The sequence below is a fragment of the Hemitrygon akajei genome, chromosome 11 (assembly GCF_048418815.1).
Source record: "Hemitrygon akajei chromosome 11, sHemAka1.3, whole genome shotgun sequence".
Taxonomy (NCBI): Eukaryota; Metazoa; Chordata; class Chondrichthyes; order Myliobatiformes; family Dasyatidae; genus Hemitrygon; species Hemitrygon akajei.
In genome coordinates this window covers 158,358,836-158,375,152 of record NC_133134.1, presented here as the reverse complement: position 1 = coordinate 158,375,152, position 16,317 = coordinate 158,358,836, and the positions used below count along the sequence as shown (strand labels likewise).

At 41.2% G+C, this 16,317-nt stretch overlaps 1 protein-coding gene across 1 annotated transcript in view; it reads right to left on the bottom strand.

The window, feature by feature from the left end:
* Positions 1-9,933: 9,933 nt before the first annotated feature.
* top1b (DNA topoisomerase Ib) overlaps positions 9,934-16,317 on the bottom strand; it is a 70,928-nt gene continuing 64,544 nt past the window's right edge. The window contains exon 21 of the mRNA XM_073062027.1: positions 9,934-14,714. Within this exon, the coding sequence (XP_072918128.1) occupies positions 14,612-14,714 (103 nt within the window). The 3' untranslated portion in view covers positions 9,934-14,611. The remainder of the gene's footprint in view (positions 14,715-16,317) is intronic.

Genomic DNA, 16,317 nt, shown 5'->3' with positions numbered 1-16,317 from the left:
TAAGCCTAGTCAATCCAGCCTTTCTTCATATGGAAGTCCTGCCATCCCAGGAATCAATCTGGTGAGCCTTCTCTGTACTCCCTCTATGGCAAGAATGTCTTTCCTCAGAGTAGGGGACCAAAACTGCACACAATATTCTAGGTGCGGTCTCACCAAGGCCTTGTACAACTGCAGTAGAACCTCCCTGCTCCTGTACTCAAACCCTTTTGCTATGAATGCCAACATACCATTTGCCTTTTTCACCGCCTGCAGTACCTGCATGCCCACCTTCAATGACTGGTGTACAATGACACCCAGGTCTCGTTGCATCTCCCCTTTTCCTAATCGGCCACCGTTCAGATAATAATCTGTTTTCCTGTTCTTGCCACCAAAGTGGATAACCTCACATTTATCCACATTAAATTGCATCTGCCATGAATTTGCCCACTCACCTAACCTATCCAAGTCACCCTGCATCCTCTTAGCATCCTCCTCACAGCTAACACCGCCGCCCAGCTTCATGTCATCCGCAAACTTGGAGATGTTGCATTTAATTCCCTCGTCTAAATCATTAATATATATTGTAAACAACTGGAGTCCCAGCACTGAGCCTTGCGGTACCCCACTAGTCACTGCCTGCCAATCTGAAAAGGTCCCGTTTACTCCCACTCTTTGCTTCCTGGCTGCCAACCAATTCTCTATCCACATCAATACCATACCCCCAATACCGTGTGCTTTAAGTTTGCACACTAATCTCCTGTGTGGGACCTTGTCAAAAACCTTTTGAAAATCTAAATATACCACATCCACTGGCTTTCCCCTATCCACTCTACTAGTTACATCTTCAAAAAATTCTATAAGATTCGTCAGACATGATTTTCCTTTCACAAATCCATGCTGACTTTGTCCAATGATTTCACCTCTTTCCAAATGTGCTGTTATCACATCTTTGATAACCGACTCTAGCATTTTCCCCACCACCGATGTCAGGCTAACTGGTCTATAATTCCCCGGTATCTCTCTCCCTCCTTTTTTAAAAAGTGGGGTTACATTAGCCACCTTCCAATCCTCAGGAACTAATCCAGAATCTAAGGAGTTTTGAAAAATTATCACTAGTGCATCCACTATTTCTTGGGCTACTTTCTTAAGCACTCTGGGATGCAGACCATCTGGCCCTGGGGATTTATCTGCCTTTAATCCCTTCAATTTACCTAACACCACTTCCCTACTAACATGTATTTCCCTCAGTTCCTCCATCTCACTAGACCCTCGGTCCCTTACTATTTCTGGAAGATTATTTATGTCCTCTTTAGTGAAGACAGGACCAAAGTAGTTATTCAATTGGTCTGCCATGTCTTTGTTCTCTATGATCAATTCACCTGTTTCTGACTGTAAAGGACCTACATTTGTCTTGACCAATCTTTTTCTTTTCACGTATCTATAAAAGCTTTTACAGTCAGTTTTTATGTTCCCCGCCAGCTTTCTCTCATAATCTTTTTTCCCTTTCCTAATTAAGCCCTTTGTCCTCCTCTGCTGGTCTCTGAATTTCTCCCAGTCCTCAGGTGTGCCGCTTTTTTTTGCTAATTTATATGTTTCTTCTTTGGACTTGATACTATCCCTAATTTCCCTTGTCAGCCACGGGTGCACTACCTCCCCTGGTTTATTCTTTTGCCAAACTGGGACGAACAATTGTTGTAGTTCATCCATGCGATCTTTAAATGCTTGCCATTGCATATCCACCGTCAACCCTTTAAGTATCATTTGCCAGTCTATCTTAGCTAATTCACGTCTCATACCTTCAAAGTTACCCTTCTTTAAGTTCAGAACCTTTGTTTCTGAATTAACTATGTCACTCTCCATCTTAATGAAGAATTCCACCATATTATGGTCACTCTTACCCAAGGGGCCTCGCACGACAAGGTTGCAAACTAACCCTTCCTCATTGCTCAATACCCAATCTAGAATGGCCTGCTCTCTAGTTGGTTCCTTGACATGTTGGTTCAGAAAACCATCCCGCATACATTCCAAGAAATCCTCTTCCTCAGCACCCTTACCAATTTGGTTCACCCAATCTATATGTAGATTGAAGTCACCCATTATAACTACTGTTCCTTTATTGCACGCATTTCTAATTTCTTGTTTAATGCCATCCCCAACCTCACTACTACTGTTAGGTGGCCTGTACACAACTCCCACCAGCGTTTTCTGCCCCTTAGTGTTATGCAGCTCTACCCATATCGATTCCACATCCTCCAGGCTAATGTCCTTCCTTTCTATTGCGTTAATCTCCTCTCTAACCAGCAACGCTACCCCACCTCCTTTTCTTTCCTGTCTATCCCTCCTGAATATTGAATATCCCTGGATGTTGAGCTCCCATCCTTGGTCACCCTGGAGCCATGTCTCTGTGATCCCAACTATATCATATTCATTAATAACTATCTGCACATTCAATTCATCCACCTTGTTATGAATGCTCCTCGCATTGACACACAAAGCCTTCAGGCTTGTTCTTACAACACTCTTAGCCCTTATACAATTATGTTGAAAAGTGCCTCTTTTTGCTTTTTGCGCTGGATTTGCCTGCCTGCCACTTTTACTTTTCACCGTACTACTTTTTGCTTCTACCCTCATTTTATACCCCTCTGTCTCTCTGCACTTGTTCCCATCCCCCTGCCACATTCGTTTAAAGCCTCCTAACAGTGCAACTGTTAACAGTTAACTCCTAACAGCAGTAGCAATGTCCCCTAGGACATTGGTTCCAGTCCAGCCCAGGTGCAGACCGTCCTGTTTATACCGGTCCCACCTCCCCCAGAACTGGTTCCAATGCCTCAAAAATTTGAATCCCTCCCCCTTGCACCATTTTTCAAGCCACGTATTCATCTGAAATATCCTCCTATTTCTACTCTGACTAGCACGTAGCACTGGTAGTAATCCAGAGATTATTACCTTTGTGGTCCTACTTTTTAGTCTATCTCCTAACTCCCTAAATTCACCTTGTAGGACCTCATCCCGTTTTTTACCTATATCGTTGGTACCTATGTGCACCATGACCACTGGCTGTTCACTCTCCCATTCCAGAATGTCCTGCAGCCGCTCAGAGACATCCTTGACCCTTGCACTAGGGAGGCAACATACCATCCTGGAGTCTCATTTGCGGCCGCAGAAACGCCTCTATTCCCCTTACAATCGAATCCCCTATCACTACAGCTCTCCCACTCTTTTTCCTTCCCTCCTGTGCCGCAGAGCCACCCATGGTGCAATGAACTCGGCTGCTGCTGCCTTCCCCTGATAAGACATCTCCCCCAACAGTATCCAAAACAGTATATCTGTTTGGGAGGGAGATGACCTCAGGGGACTCCTGCACTACCTGCCTACTGCTATGCTGTCTAGAGGCCACCCCTTCCCTTTCTGCCTGTGTAGCCTTTACCTGCGGTGTGGCCAACTCACTGAACATGCTATTCACGACTTTCTCAGCATCGCAGATGCTCCAGTATGAATCCAATCGCAGCTCCAGACGCTCAATGCGGTCTGCCAGAAGCTGAAGTTGGACACACTTCCTGCACACATAGTTGTCAGGGACACTGGAAGTATCCCTGATTTCCCACATGCTGCAGGATGAACATCTCAGCTGCCATGACCTACCCAATACTTGCCTCAACTTTTGAAACTTTCTCCTTTGAAAGGAACTTACCCGGCCTTACCTCACTTGGAGTGAAGCTCGTCCTCAGCCTCTTCTCGTCGAAGCCTCTTGAGTCAAATCCTCAAATCTCCACTCCTTCACTGGCCCACTCACTCACTGGCCACTTTCCACGAAAGCGGTGTCTTTATTCGACAAAACAAGGTACAGCAGGCATCACACCGAGATGCTTTCGGTGGAAAGGTCTGCTGGCCCAACACGTGGCTTGATATTTATTTGCTAACCACAAAGGACAATTCCATATTTACAAAGTATAGACAATGCTTTCTTTTGAAGCTGCATACAAACTTCACACCTGATTTGCATCCATCCCACAGATGCCAGCAGGTCTGTGGACTGGGATTCACAGCTTCCAGGAATACATTGTTCCAAGTTAAATCCACAAGACATTGTCAAGGAACAGAAGACTGGTGGCCAAAGCCATTTGCTAAATGTAAATGACCTAAACCCAAAAATCACTCTAACATGGATAAACAGAACATGGGGGGAGGATGGAAAACAAAATGATTACTGGAAGTTCAAATCGAAGAGAAGAGAAATTGAAGTTTATGTAATTGGGTTAACCCAGATGAAAGCCAGGGAAGAACTCCCTCAGTGGCCTCATTGGCAATAACTTTCTTGGGCCTCATCACTAACTACACAGCCACTCAACCCTGCTTCACCAGACAAGTTCAAGTTTATTGGCATCAGACTATATATATATATATATATATATATACACACATAAATACATACATACACACAAACGATCAAAACAACATTCCTCCAGACCATGTTGCATCTACAAAATATATATCACACATAGCAAATAAAACAAATAGCCAGCCAGTGGTGTAGTGGCATCTGCACAGGACTTTGAGGCAAGTAATCCCAGTTTCAAATCGGGCCAGCTCCTTGCACACTTTCCATCTGCGCTGTGTTGAGCATTGAGCTAGCGACTTGGTCTACAAAATGCTAACGAAATGGCAAAGTTGATCCCCCATGCATTACAAGGCGCGGAGAGAACAGCACCATAAAACAAATTTTACCACAAATAAGTTAATAAAATATAATTCAAATGCATGTGAAGTGCACAGCACAAGTAAACAGTACAGTAAATAGGTTGCTGTCCCAGTGATGAGACCTTGTTAGTGGCAGTGTATTTATTAGTCTCACAGGCTGCAGGAAGAAGCTGGTAGTCCCTAGTCCTGATGCTCCTGTGCCTCCTTCCTGATGGTAGTGAATCAGAGATTGTGGGATAGGTGGTAGGGTTCCTTAACAATGCTTCGGGCCTCAACAGCATCAAGGTTGAACACTGACCTCAACTCTAATTTCTCAACCAATCCTATAAATCCTCACCATCTAGAAATCTCAAGCCTTGAATATGCATCATGACTCAGTCACAGATGAAAAAACTGGGTTGATCAGAGCACTGTGGAAAGGTGAAATGACTCAAAGATCATGTGATTGTGAATTCATCAATATTTATGAAGTGAGACATCACTTCACGTGAATTGATGTGAATTGCCAGCATCTCTATACATGGCACGAACTAGCACAACACTTCATAGTACAGGCTACAGTTACAATTCCTGCCACAGCTTGTATGAAGTTTGTATGCTTTCCCCATGATTGTGGGTTTCCTTCAACAGTCCAAAGACTGTGAGGTAATGCTACAGCTATATAAGACCTTAGTTAGATCCCACTTGGAGTACTGTGTTCAGTTCTGGTCACCTCACTACAGGAAGGGTGTGGATACTATAGAGAGAGTGCAGAGGAGATTTACAAGGATGTTGTCTGGATTGGAGAGCATGCCTTGTGAGAATAGGTTGAGTGAACTCGGCCTTTTTTCCTTGGAGTGAAGGAAGATTAGAGATGTATTAGATGAGAGACATTGATCACATGGATAGCAAGAGACTTTTTCCCCAGGGCTGAAATGGCTAACACGAAGGGCACAGTTTTAAAGTGCTTGGAAGTAGGTACAAGGGGGATGTCAGAGGTAAATTTTTCAGAGATATTGTTGGGTGCGTGGAATGCACTGCCAACAACGGTGGTAGAGGTGGATACAATAGGGTCTTTTAAGAGACTCTTAGATAGGTACATGGAGCTTAGAAAAATAAAGGGCTATGCGGTAGGGGAATTCTAGGTAACTTATAAAGTTACATGATCGGCACAACGTTGTTGGCCAAAGGACCTGTAATGTGTTGTAGATTTCTATGTTAATGTGCTGTATTGGAAAAAGACAAAGATCCATTTCATTAATCTGAACTGGGGCTGGACAGTTCGCTTGCTTTTAATGTTGGCACCATCTTCTTAAAACTCTATTTAACATCTTTATACAAGTAACATGCTGCTGAGATGTATAAACTTGATGATAATCAGACTTTCGTAGAAAAAGCTTCAACAGGAGTAGGCTATTGATGGCTGAAGAGATTGAATGACATTGAATCTTCGGAAATCTCTATGTAAGAGGGCTGTGGAGAATCAGTTGTTGAGTATATTCCAGACGGATATTATGGGAATCAATGGACATAGGATGAATGCAGGGAAGTGGTGCTGATGTGAATGATTAGCCATGATTTTATTGAATGGGGTAAGATGGCAAGGCTCTTTCCCCCCTCAGATAACATCAATCTCCAACTTTGAAAATCAACCAGTTATCCCCAAAGTGGGGTTTAAAATGCAAGGGCATTAAACAAGTTCCAAAGCTTTGCCTTGCAAATTTTAATGTTTTACATATTAACCAGTTAAGAGTCAATTGACTCAGAGGCAATGTTAGAAGGAACTATAGATTACTAAATATATAAAATTCCTTTTTGCTGCTCATTTTATCCTTTGGTTGAGAGGCTGTTAACCTAATTCAGTCTATAGCCATATACTATGCTGTTACAGAGATTCTGTGGTTCAGTGAGTAATCTGAAGGGATTGTGCTGGATTGTGATGATTAAATGCACAATGATGTCTCTGACCCCCAGCACAACTGTGGGCAAATGTCTTGAGCTAATTTATTTAAAGGTGAAGGGCCCCACATCTGATAAAATGAATTCTAACCCACATTCAACCCAAATAGGTTGTTAATTACATGTTAGGTTTGTGATCAAAAGGCTTCTTGTACTCTTGTTGTTCTGCCTAGCTTCGTGGATATGCTATGCTAGTGCCAGAATATCTGGTAATATTTGCGAGCTGCCCCCAGCACACCCTTTGGTGTGTTGGTTGTTAACACAAATTACACATTTCACTCTGTTTCGTTGAATGTATAGCAAAGTTGAAATCTGGAAAGACCACTAAACATGTTTAGTTTTTATGCTGTTTCTCAATAGTTTAAGCGAATGAAGGAAAAAAAGATACCCTGCTTCATCTTCACTCAGTTTAGACAAATTTCTTGAAGGTATACTCATTTTGGGCATTTCAATACTTTATCTTCTAGAATAAAAACACCCCACCTGCTTCAGTCAGTACTTGACAAAACCCACAGTGCCTATAAAATGTATTCACCCACACTCAGAAGTTTTCATGTTTTATTGTTTAACAACATTGAATCTCAGTGGACTTAATTTGGTAAAAACAGATCTCTACAAGGTCATCTGAATTAATTACAAATATAAAACAAAAAATAATTGTATATCCCCCCCTCTAATATGACACATCAAATCATCATTATGTAAGCCAATTGGTTTTAGAAGGCACATACTTAAGATCACAAGACATAGGAGGAGCAGGCCATTTGGCCCATCGAGTCTGCTCCACCATTCAATCATGGGCTGATCCAATTCTGCCAGTTATCCCCACTCTCCTGCCTTCTCCCCATACCCTTTGATGCCCTGGCTAATCAAGAAACTATCTCTGCCTTAAATAATGATTTGGCCTCCAGAGCCACTCATGGCAACAAATTCCACAGATTTACCACCCTCTGACTAAAGTAATTTCTCCACATCTCTGTTCTAAATAGACGCCCTTCAATCCTGAAGTCGCGCCTTCTTTTCTAGACTCTCCTACCACGGGAAATAACTTTACAATATCTAATCTGTTCTGGCCTTTCAACATTCAGTATGTTTCTATGAGATTCCTCCTCATTCTCCTGGGCTCCAGGGAATACAGCCCAAGAGCTGCCAGACATTCCTCATATGGTAACCCGTTCATTGCCGGTACCATTCTCATCAATCTTCTCTGAACCCTCTCCAATGTCAGTATATCCTTTCTGAAATAAGGAGCCCAAAACTGCACACATTACTCCAAGTGTGGTCTCACAAGTGCTTACAGAGCCTCAACATCGCATCCCTGCTCTTGTATACCTCTAGAAAAGAATGCCAATATTGCATTTGCCTTCCTCACCCTGGAGGTTAACCTTTAGGGTATCCTGCACAAGGACTCCAAAGTTCCTTTGCATCTCTGCATTTTGAATTCTCTCCACATTCAAATGATAGTCTGCCCATTTATTTCTTCCACCAAAGTGCATGACCATACACTTTCCAACATTGTATTTCATTTGCCACTTCTTCACCCATTCTCCTAATGGAGATGTTTTTGGAGACCTGTCTGCAGTCAAGGTGTTTCAATTGATTATAGTAAAAATACACCTGTATCTGGAAGGACCAACTGCTGGTGAGTCAGTATCCTGGCAAAACAACACCGTGAGGACAAAGAACATTTTGCACAAATTGAAAAGCACAAATCAGAAGATGGATACAAAAAAAATTCCAAGTCACTGAATATCCTTTGGAGTACGTTCATCAATAAGTGGCAGTAATATAGCACAGGTGTAAATCTGCCTACAGCAGGCCGTCCTCAAAAGCTGAGTGACCATGCAAGGGGAATAGTGAGGGAGGGCACCAAGAGTCCTATGACAACTTTGGAGGAGTTACAAGCTCCAGTGACTGAGATGAGAGAGACTGCACATAGAACTGTTGCCTAGATCTTCACCAGTCTCAGCTTGATGGGAAAGTGGCAGAGAAAGCCGCTGTTGAAAAACTCTCATGAAATCTCAGCTAGAGTTCGGCAGAAGGCATGTGGAAGACTCTGAAGTCAGCTAGGTTCTGTTGACAGATGAAACCAAAATTGAGCTTTTTGGTCATCAAACACTGCACATAATCAAAAACACAGCATCCCTACCGTGAATCATGGTGGGGCTGCATCATGCTGTGGGGATGCTTCACTGCAGCAGACCCTGGAAGCCATGTAAAGATATAAGGTAAAATGAACGCAGCAAAATACAGGGAAATCCCAGAGAAAAACCTGATGCAGTCTGCAAGAGAACTGCAACTTAGGAGATTCGTTTTCCAGACTTCAATCAGGGCTGTTCACTCACAATCCCCATGCAATCTGACAGAGCTTGAGCAGTTTTATAAAGAAGAATGGGGGCAAATTGCAGCATCCAGATGTGCAAAGCTGGTTGAAACCTATCCACACAGACTCAAGGCTGTAATTGCTGCCAAAGGTGCATCTACTAAATACTGACTTGAAGGGGGTGAGTAATTATGCAATTAATTATTTTGTGTTTTAGATTTATAATAGAGTGCAGAGAAGATTTATTAGAATGTTGCCGGGTCTTCACTTGAGTTAGGGGGAAAGATTTAACAGGTTAGGACTTTATTCCTTGGAGCGTAAAAGAATGAGGGGGGGGATTTGATACAGGTTTACAAAATTATGAGGGGTATGACAGAGTAAATGCAAGTAGGCTCTTTCCACTTAGATTAGGAGAGGCAAGTATGAGAGGACATGGCTTTAGGGTGAAAGGGGAAAGGTTTAGGGGGAACTTCACTCAGAGTGGTGGAGTGTGGAATGAGCTGCCATCTGATGCGGTAAATGTGGGCTCACTCAAGAATAAATTGGATAGATACATGGATGGGAGAGATCTGGAGGGTTATGGACTGGGTGCAAGTCAATGGGACTAGTGGAATAAAGTTTTGGCACAGACTAGAAGGGCTGAATGGCCTGTTTTCTGTGTAGTGTTTTATGGTTCTGTATTTGTAATTAATTTAGATCACTTTGTAGAGATCTGTTTTCACATTAACATGAAAGTCTTTTTCTGTTGATCAGTGTCAAAAAAATCTCATTAAATTCACTGATTCAACATTGTAAAACAATAAAACAGGAAAACTTCACGGTTGTAGGTAATGAATACTTTCAGTCAGCACTGTAAGCAATCTGCTAACTTAAAACCAATGCAGCTTCTTCACACAAACATCAAGGGCACAGAAATGGTCATGCATTTGAAGCATATAGAACATTCAAACATTTCATTCAAAAAATCATTAATACACACTCCAATACTGCATTCATAATGTACAATGTGTTTATTTAAAAATACAAATGAGCACAGTTCATCGCAGTATGTTAAATTTACAGAAATAATCTGTAAAAAAAACCTGGTACACATCAGTCTGTGTATGCTAGCTCATCGGTTAAAGCACATACTAAAGAGAATTTTAGGCAAGAGGAACAAAGAAAAATGTAGAATTTTCCCCATTACAATTCAGACTGAATAAGCATCTTTTAATATATATTTATATATACGTTGGCCAGTTTCACAAGTACATGATAAATGTGCTACAACGTTTCAACAATGATTTATAGACAGGGAACAGGATTACCTAACTGGATAGCTGAAGCACAGGAACATGCTAAAAACTGGTGCCCAAACACATCACCAACGCAGCGGCATGCTATGTAAATGATGAAAGAAATCCAGTTTAAATTAATTAATAATTTTTTTAATTTTTTTTTAAAAAGCCTGCATTTTAAAACTAAGCAGCTCAGTTTATATATGGCTCAACACCCTTTCAGGTAAGATCTAAACGGCAACTCATCTCCCACCCACCCTCCCAACATTAAATTGCAAAAATATTTCATTTCCTATAATGAGTGCATCTTGTAACAAGCTTTTTTCCCTACTTAACATGAAATTTTGAGGGTTGGGTGAAGGGATAGTGAAATAATGTTTACATGGAAAATGTTCAAGAGTTTAAAATGGAAGTGGAGATGGTCACAGCATGACAGGCTAACAGAAAGAGTTCCAGATCTTCATCCAGGACAGCAGGGAAGGAGTCCTAGAGGTTGGTGAGATGATGACAGCACCTGCCCAATGTGGATTTGTTTGTTTGTAAACAGAGGTTGGCCTGATAGTAATAGATAGCCTCCAACAGCTCCACAGCTGTTGATTTTAGACATCAGATTCCATTCCCTATCCAACAGTGAGGTGACAACAGGCAAAAAAAAAACATTTGTCCAACACTGCAGATCACCCAGATTTAAATATTGGGGCTGCTAATGATACCATCTGGAGTCCCAATGGCATAGCAAGAGTTCAGTGCAGATATTGTATTAATTTTCCACCACCCAGTCAATGACACACCAAATAGGGTTATAAGCACAGCAGAAAGGTCTGCAACAACTGCAGAGTTCAAGGTTTGTTAAGTATGAAGAGTGGATTGCATAGGGACAAGTTGGGAGAAAAGAAGATTTAGTTCCATAACACCCCTCCCACACTATATGCAATTTCAGTACCTAGATTTTAACAAATTCTAGGTTACAGGAGGATAACCAAACAGTTGGCTTTAAATCAGAATAGGCAATATTGCTGTGTATTAGCAAGCACACTCAGTTTCCACCATGGGAAGATTCCTTACTGTATGTTTAGTCAGTGCTGGCCCTGAGTGATTAACACTTTCTCCTATAGTGTCAGCTTCAAGTATTGTCAGTTTACATTAGCACAAGATGCAAACTAAAGCTTTTCCTGCAATACTCTTAATAAAAATGCATAGCTTTACCCCAAACCCAGTAAATAAACCCCACTTCCTAGTCATTCCATTCCCCTTTCATATGCCACCTTCTGGCCTGTGAAGCAGCCTACCTGTCAGTGTTGGATTAGGTGTTTGGTACCCATGGATGAATATATCCCCGAGTTGCAGTCTGTCTGCTTCCCTACCTCCAAAGTTACAAGTTACCCTTAATAATTGGTAATCCAGGACAGATTTGAACTGGGTCCAAAAAGGGAAAGAATCCAACCCTGTGCCCACTCCTTAGCTTCCCAAAAATCATGGAAATGGTTCCTAAATCAAATAAATTCCACTTATAATCCTGTTCTAGAATTCTGGATAGATAATGCAATGGTAGGGTATGGTGAAACCACCCTGTAACTTTGTATCATCTAATGCTGTGACATTTTGTTCTGCACATTGTCCTCTTGAAATGTCAATTTAAAACAGTATTATTCTTCTCCAACCTCTTTAACACCTAAAACAGGAATTCCCAATCTTTCTTATGCCATGGACCTCAACCATTGACTGAGGAGTCTGTGAACCCCAAGTCGGGAAGCCTGATTTAAAACAAAGCACAATTACCAAACAAGCTGTGAGAAGGTATTCTTAGCAACAGACACATCAAAATTTGAATCTGAAATCTGTCAAAATTCAATATTATTTACTCAGAGTATGGGCAAAGTAGTCCATACCATGGATGTCAAGAACGAACTGAGAGCACCAGATGGGGTGGACTCTTGCCAAAGACGACAGCATCAAGTCAGTTGGGTGGCCAAAAGGACATTGAGTGTTTGGTTTAGGGGAAGGTTGTGTGTGTACATTGGTTGGTTGGGGGAGGGGGGAAAAGAGTGGAAATCAGGAGAAAAGTTTGTTCCGCCTATTGATGTCTAAACTGAGCAAGCACCACCATATACAAACCCCTCCTAATTACAGCAAGCGGCACAGCATCTAAAATCGAGACAGAAAGAGAAAAATAAATAATGATGACACTCCTGATTCAGATTTCTGGGTCAGCTGTCCAGTTAGGCAAAAATGGTGCAGAGTTTTTAAATGGAAAAGGAAAAAAATATCACAAATACTGGAATTGTAGGCAAGTTCATTCTGGTACCCTTTCTCACTCGCTCGCGCACTCTCTAACCTGAGTTGAAGCATTAAAAAGTTGCATGTCTCATAAAAACAAAAGGAAAACCATTCACAGTTAAAAAAAAAAGAAAAATTATCAACTTAAACCAGTGGACACATTTAAATCAAGTCCCCTTTCTCTTTGGTGACAGGGTCTCTGAACGAGTTAACTTGTCTACTTCTGTTTTCCCCAAGTCAAGCTGAAATGCTTTTTTTTAAACTTTATAAATACAACAAAATACATATTCACAGCAATAAAGGCCTCTTAAGATGTCCTTTTCTCAAAATGGTTCAGTATCTGGAAATAATTATTCAGACAACCCAAATAATTACTCGATGGAGTGCAAGGAGCCTTTAAAATGCACTAGGAAGAAAGTACTAATTAACAGCACACCTTTAAAATTAATTACAATCGTAGTAAATTAAACCTCGAGCTGCAGGTACTTCCCACTGACAAAAGTCGAAAAAACTAAACATACAGCTTACAGCTCTGCAAGCCTCAGCTGGCTTGAAGCTGCTGTTGGGTGTTAATCACTATCCAATGTCTCTGTCTAAAAAGGATTTAATCTCAGTCACATATAAGGAAACCTTTTTTTTAAAAAAAGGGTTAAGAAACACAAGCACACACCAGATCTAAAAAGGTCACTGTTTACCAAATGCTCCCCCACATTACAGTTTGCTTGGACTGTTAGCATGGGAAATGCAACGGCACACTTACCACATTATTATTAGTTTCACAGTTTTTAAATGTTGCTCTGGGGTTTGTTTTTCATTTCTTTTTATCCCCCCCACCCCAATATTTCTTGGTGGTCCATTTACCTGCTACAATATTTAAGATAGTACCAATATTTCACTGCTTTTGACCTATTAAACCCTCAAAGACTTATTTCTCTCCATTTGCCCTTAAAAGAAACTGTATACAAAACCTCCCAGAGCAACAATCAGAGACTGAAAGACCATGGCTGTTCAAACACATGGCTCACATGGCATGGTCACTGAATGTGAACTACATAGATGATGTGACCCCATAAATTCTTCAAGTATTATGTTTTTTTGTTCTAGTGGGCTTCTTGCAACACAGGTGAAGTAGTTTCGAATCCTCTTCAGATTCAACTCAGTTCACCTGCAAATGGGCAACTTTCCCCAATTAATAAAAAAGGATTTTGTTTTAAAAGCATTACATTGTAGATATTGAAATAGCCTGCAATACATCCATTAAAAATCTATTTTACCAATTTATGGGAGAAGGCAACACACAATTTTAGTGGCAGAGCAGGGTAGTGGAGAGGTTGTTCAAAACACCTTGGGGTGGAGCTAGGGTGGGTGAATTGACTGTTCCCCGCAATGTCTTTTGACAGGCCAAGCTTAGGGCTCCAACTGAGTATTTTGCTCACTTAACTACCCTTTCTTTGCCTCCAGTAGTGGTACAAGATGTACCATACCAGCAAAAGGGGGAAGGGTAGGGTTGCTCTGCTCAAAGGACAATTCCTATAGATGACAGGCTCACCCACCACACCAAAAGCTCCAGGCTCTGCCACTGTGTCATTCCTAAAAATACATTGACATCAAATCATCCTTCTGGTAAAAATCTAAAATCATTGCTGTAAATACAATAGATTTTGCAGTTTACCACATCTAATGAATGCCAGGGTTTGTGTTCTAGTTAGCCATTGAGGGCATGGGTCAGAACAATTGTTTTAAGAAATAAAGAAAAAAAATACAGGATAATATGCATTCAGTCTCTAGTTCCGGCGGAACAGTCACGATTCCTTCCCAGAGCTCAACAGTGACCAGTTCTAAAGCAGGTGCACTTTTGATATATATATTTATTTTTTTTTAAAACAGGACCGTAGTTCTCAATTTAAAAAAAAGTTATTGCAAGGTTCTAACAGTATAAATGCACCAATCTAATCAGTGCGAATATATATATATATATTTTTGATTTGCTTTTCTTCCTCTTAAAACAGTAGCTACAGAACCACAGAGTTCTCCTCGTATCTGGTTACATAAAAATGCATCTCCTCCAGCAGGGAGGTGGCTTAGGCTGCGTTTCACCCAGCTTCAGCCACTTCAATGGTTAAAATTCGAAGTCTTCGTCAGCCATATCAATTGCCCAAGCAAACTTCTCTCGCTGAGTTTTGTTGTAGATCTTCTCCACTGGGATGCCCCACTTTTTACACCTAAGCCATGAGTGGAAGGAGGGAGGGAAAACGGACAAGTAGAAAGAAGTCAGCACTGAATAGTCCACTGCAAAAACTGCATCCATTTCTGTCATGTCACACTTTTCTACTTCAATCAATTTCCTAAGGTTTTAATAATACTGATACAGAAGGCTGCCCCATGCATCTTGATGTTCCTGCTCAGTAAATATGGTGAACTGACACTTTTTATTTAATTTTTATTAGGAAGTGGTTCAGGCAAAAGTAGAACATCACTCACACTGAAAATATTAGCTTTATTTGTCACACATACGTTGTTTGCATCAAATCAAATCACAAGGTTTGTGCTGAACAGCCCAAAAGCATCGCTATGCTTCTGGCACCAACAGTGTTCTCTTAACTCACCAATCCTATGCCTTGGGAAGGTGTGAGGAAACCCAAGTGGTCATGGGGAGAGTGGAAATTGAACTCTGATCCTACAGGTGGCACTGTACAGCGTTATGCTAACCACTATGCTACCATGCTGCTCACAGCTTTACTCCACAGCTTCACCTAATAGTTTGAAAGGTTTGCAGGGAAGCACAAGAGCATGGCAAAAGTACTTGTGCAAGCAACATTAAGCACACCCTACTTTTCCGTGCAAACAAAAGCCAATCATTCCCCACACCCTTTGACATCAAATGTAAATGACCTTCTCTTGTAGACTTTTAGTTTAGAGTTAAGAAATATACTGACATTTAAATCAAATTTCTTTAAGATATTCTTAGCACTGGTAATGTGATCTGAAATAGCACTCACAAAATGAAATGGAGGAAGACAGGTTTTGGTATTCTGATGAATAAATACACTTAGTGGTCACTTTATTAGGTATCTAATAAAGTGACCTCTGAGTGCATGTTTCTGATTTTCTGCTGCTGAAGTCCATCCACTTCAAGGTTCAATGCATTGTGGGTTCAGAAATGCTATTCTGCACACGACTGTTGTAATGCACAGCTGTTTTGAGTTACTATCGCCTTCCTGTCAGCTTAACCCAGTCTGGCCATTCTCCTCTGACCTTCTCAGTACTTAGTGTTCTTTTGTTTTTCGCACCATTCTCTGTAAGCTCTTAGACTATTGTGCATGAAAACCCCACAAGACCAGTAGTTTTTGAGATACTTAAACCACCCCACCTGGCACTAACAATCATTCCAGGGTCAAAGTCACTTAGATCACACTTCTTCCCCATTCTGATGTTTGGTCTGAACAACACCTGAACCATGTCTGAATGCTTTTATGCATCAAGTAGCTGCCACATGATTGACTGGTTAGATACAATCTCTGGAGTTTACAGGGTGAAAATGCTGTGTTAAAGAGAAGTCAGAGGAGAATGGCAGGACTAGTTCAAGCTGACAGGATGGCGACAGTGGTGTGTAGAACATCTCTGAAGTGGATAGGATTCAGCAGCAGTGACCACAAACATGTACTCAGTAGCCACTTTATCAGGTACAGGATGTGATTAAATAAAACCCTTCTTTTTCTTCCACCCAAATACCTCACTGAACTCAAGCCTATATCTGCTCAATAACCTCTGCTTCAGTTCAGTTCTTCAGAGCCCAGATTTTCTGCATTCTCATACTGGCAGCCA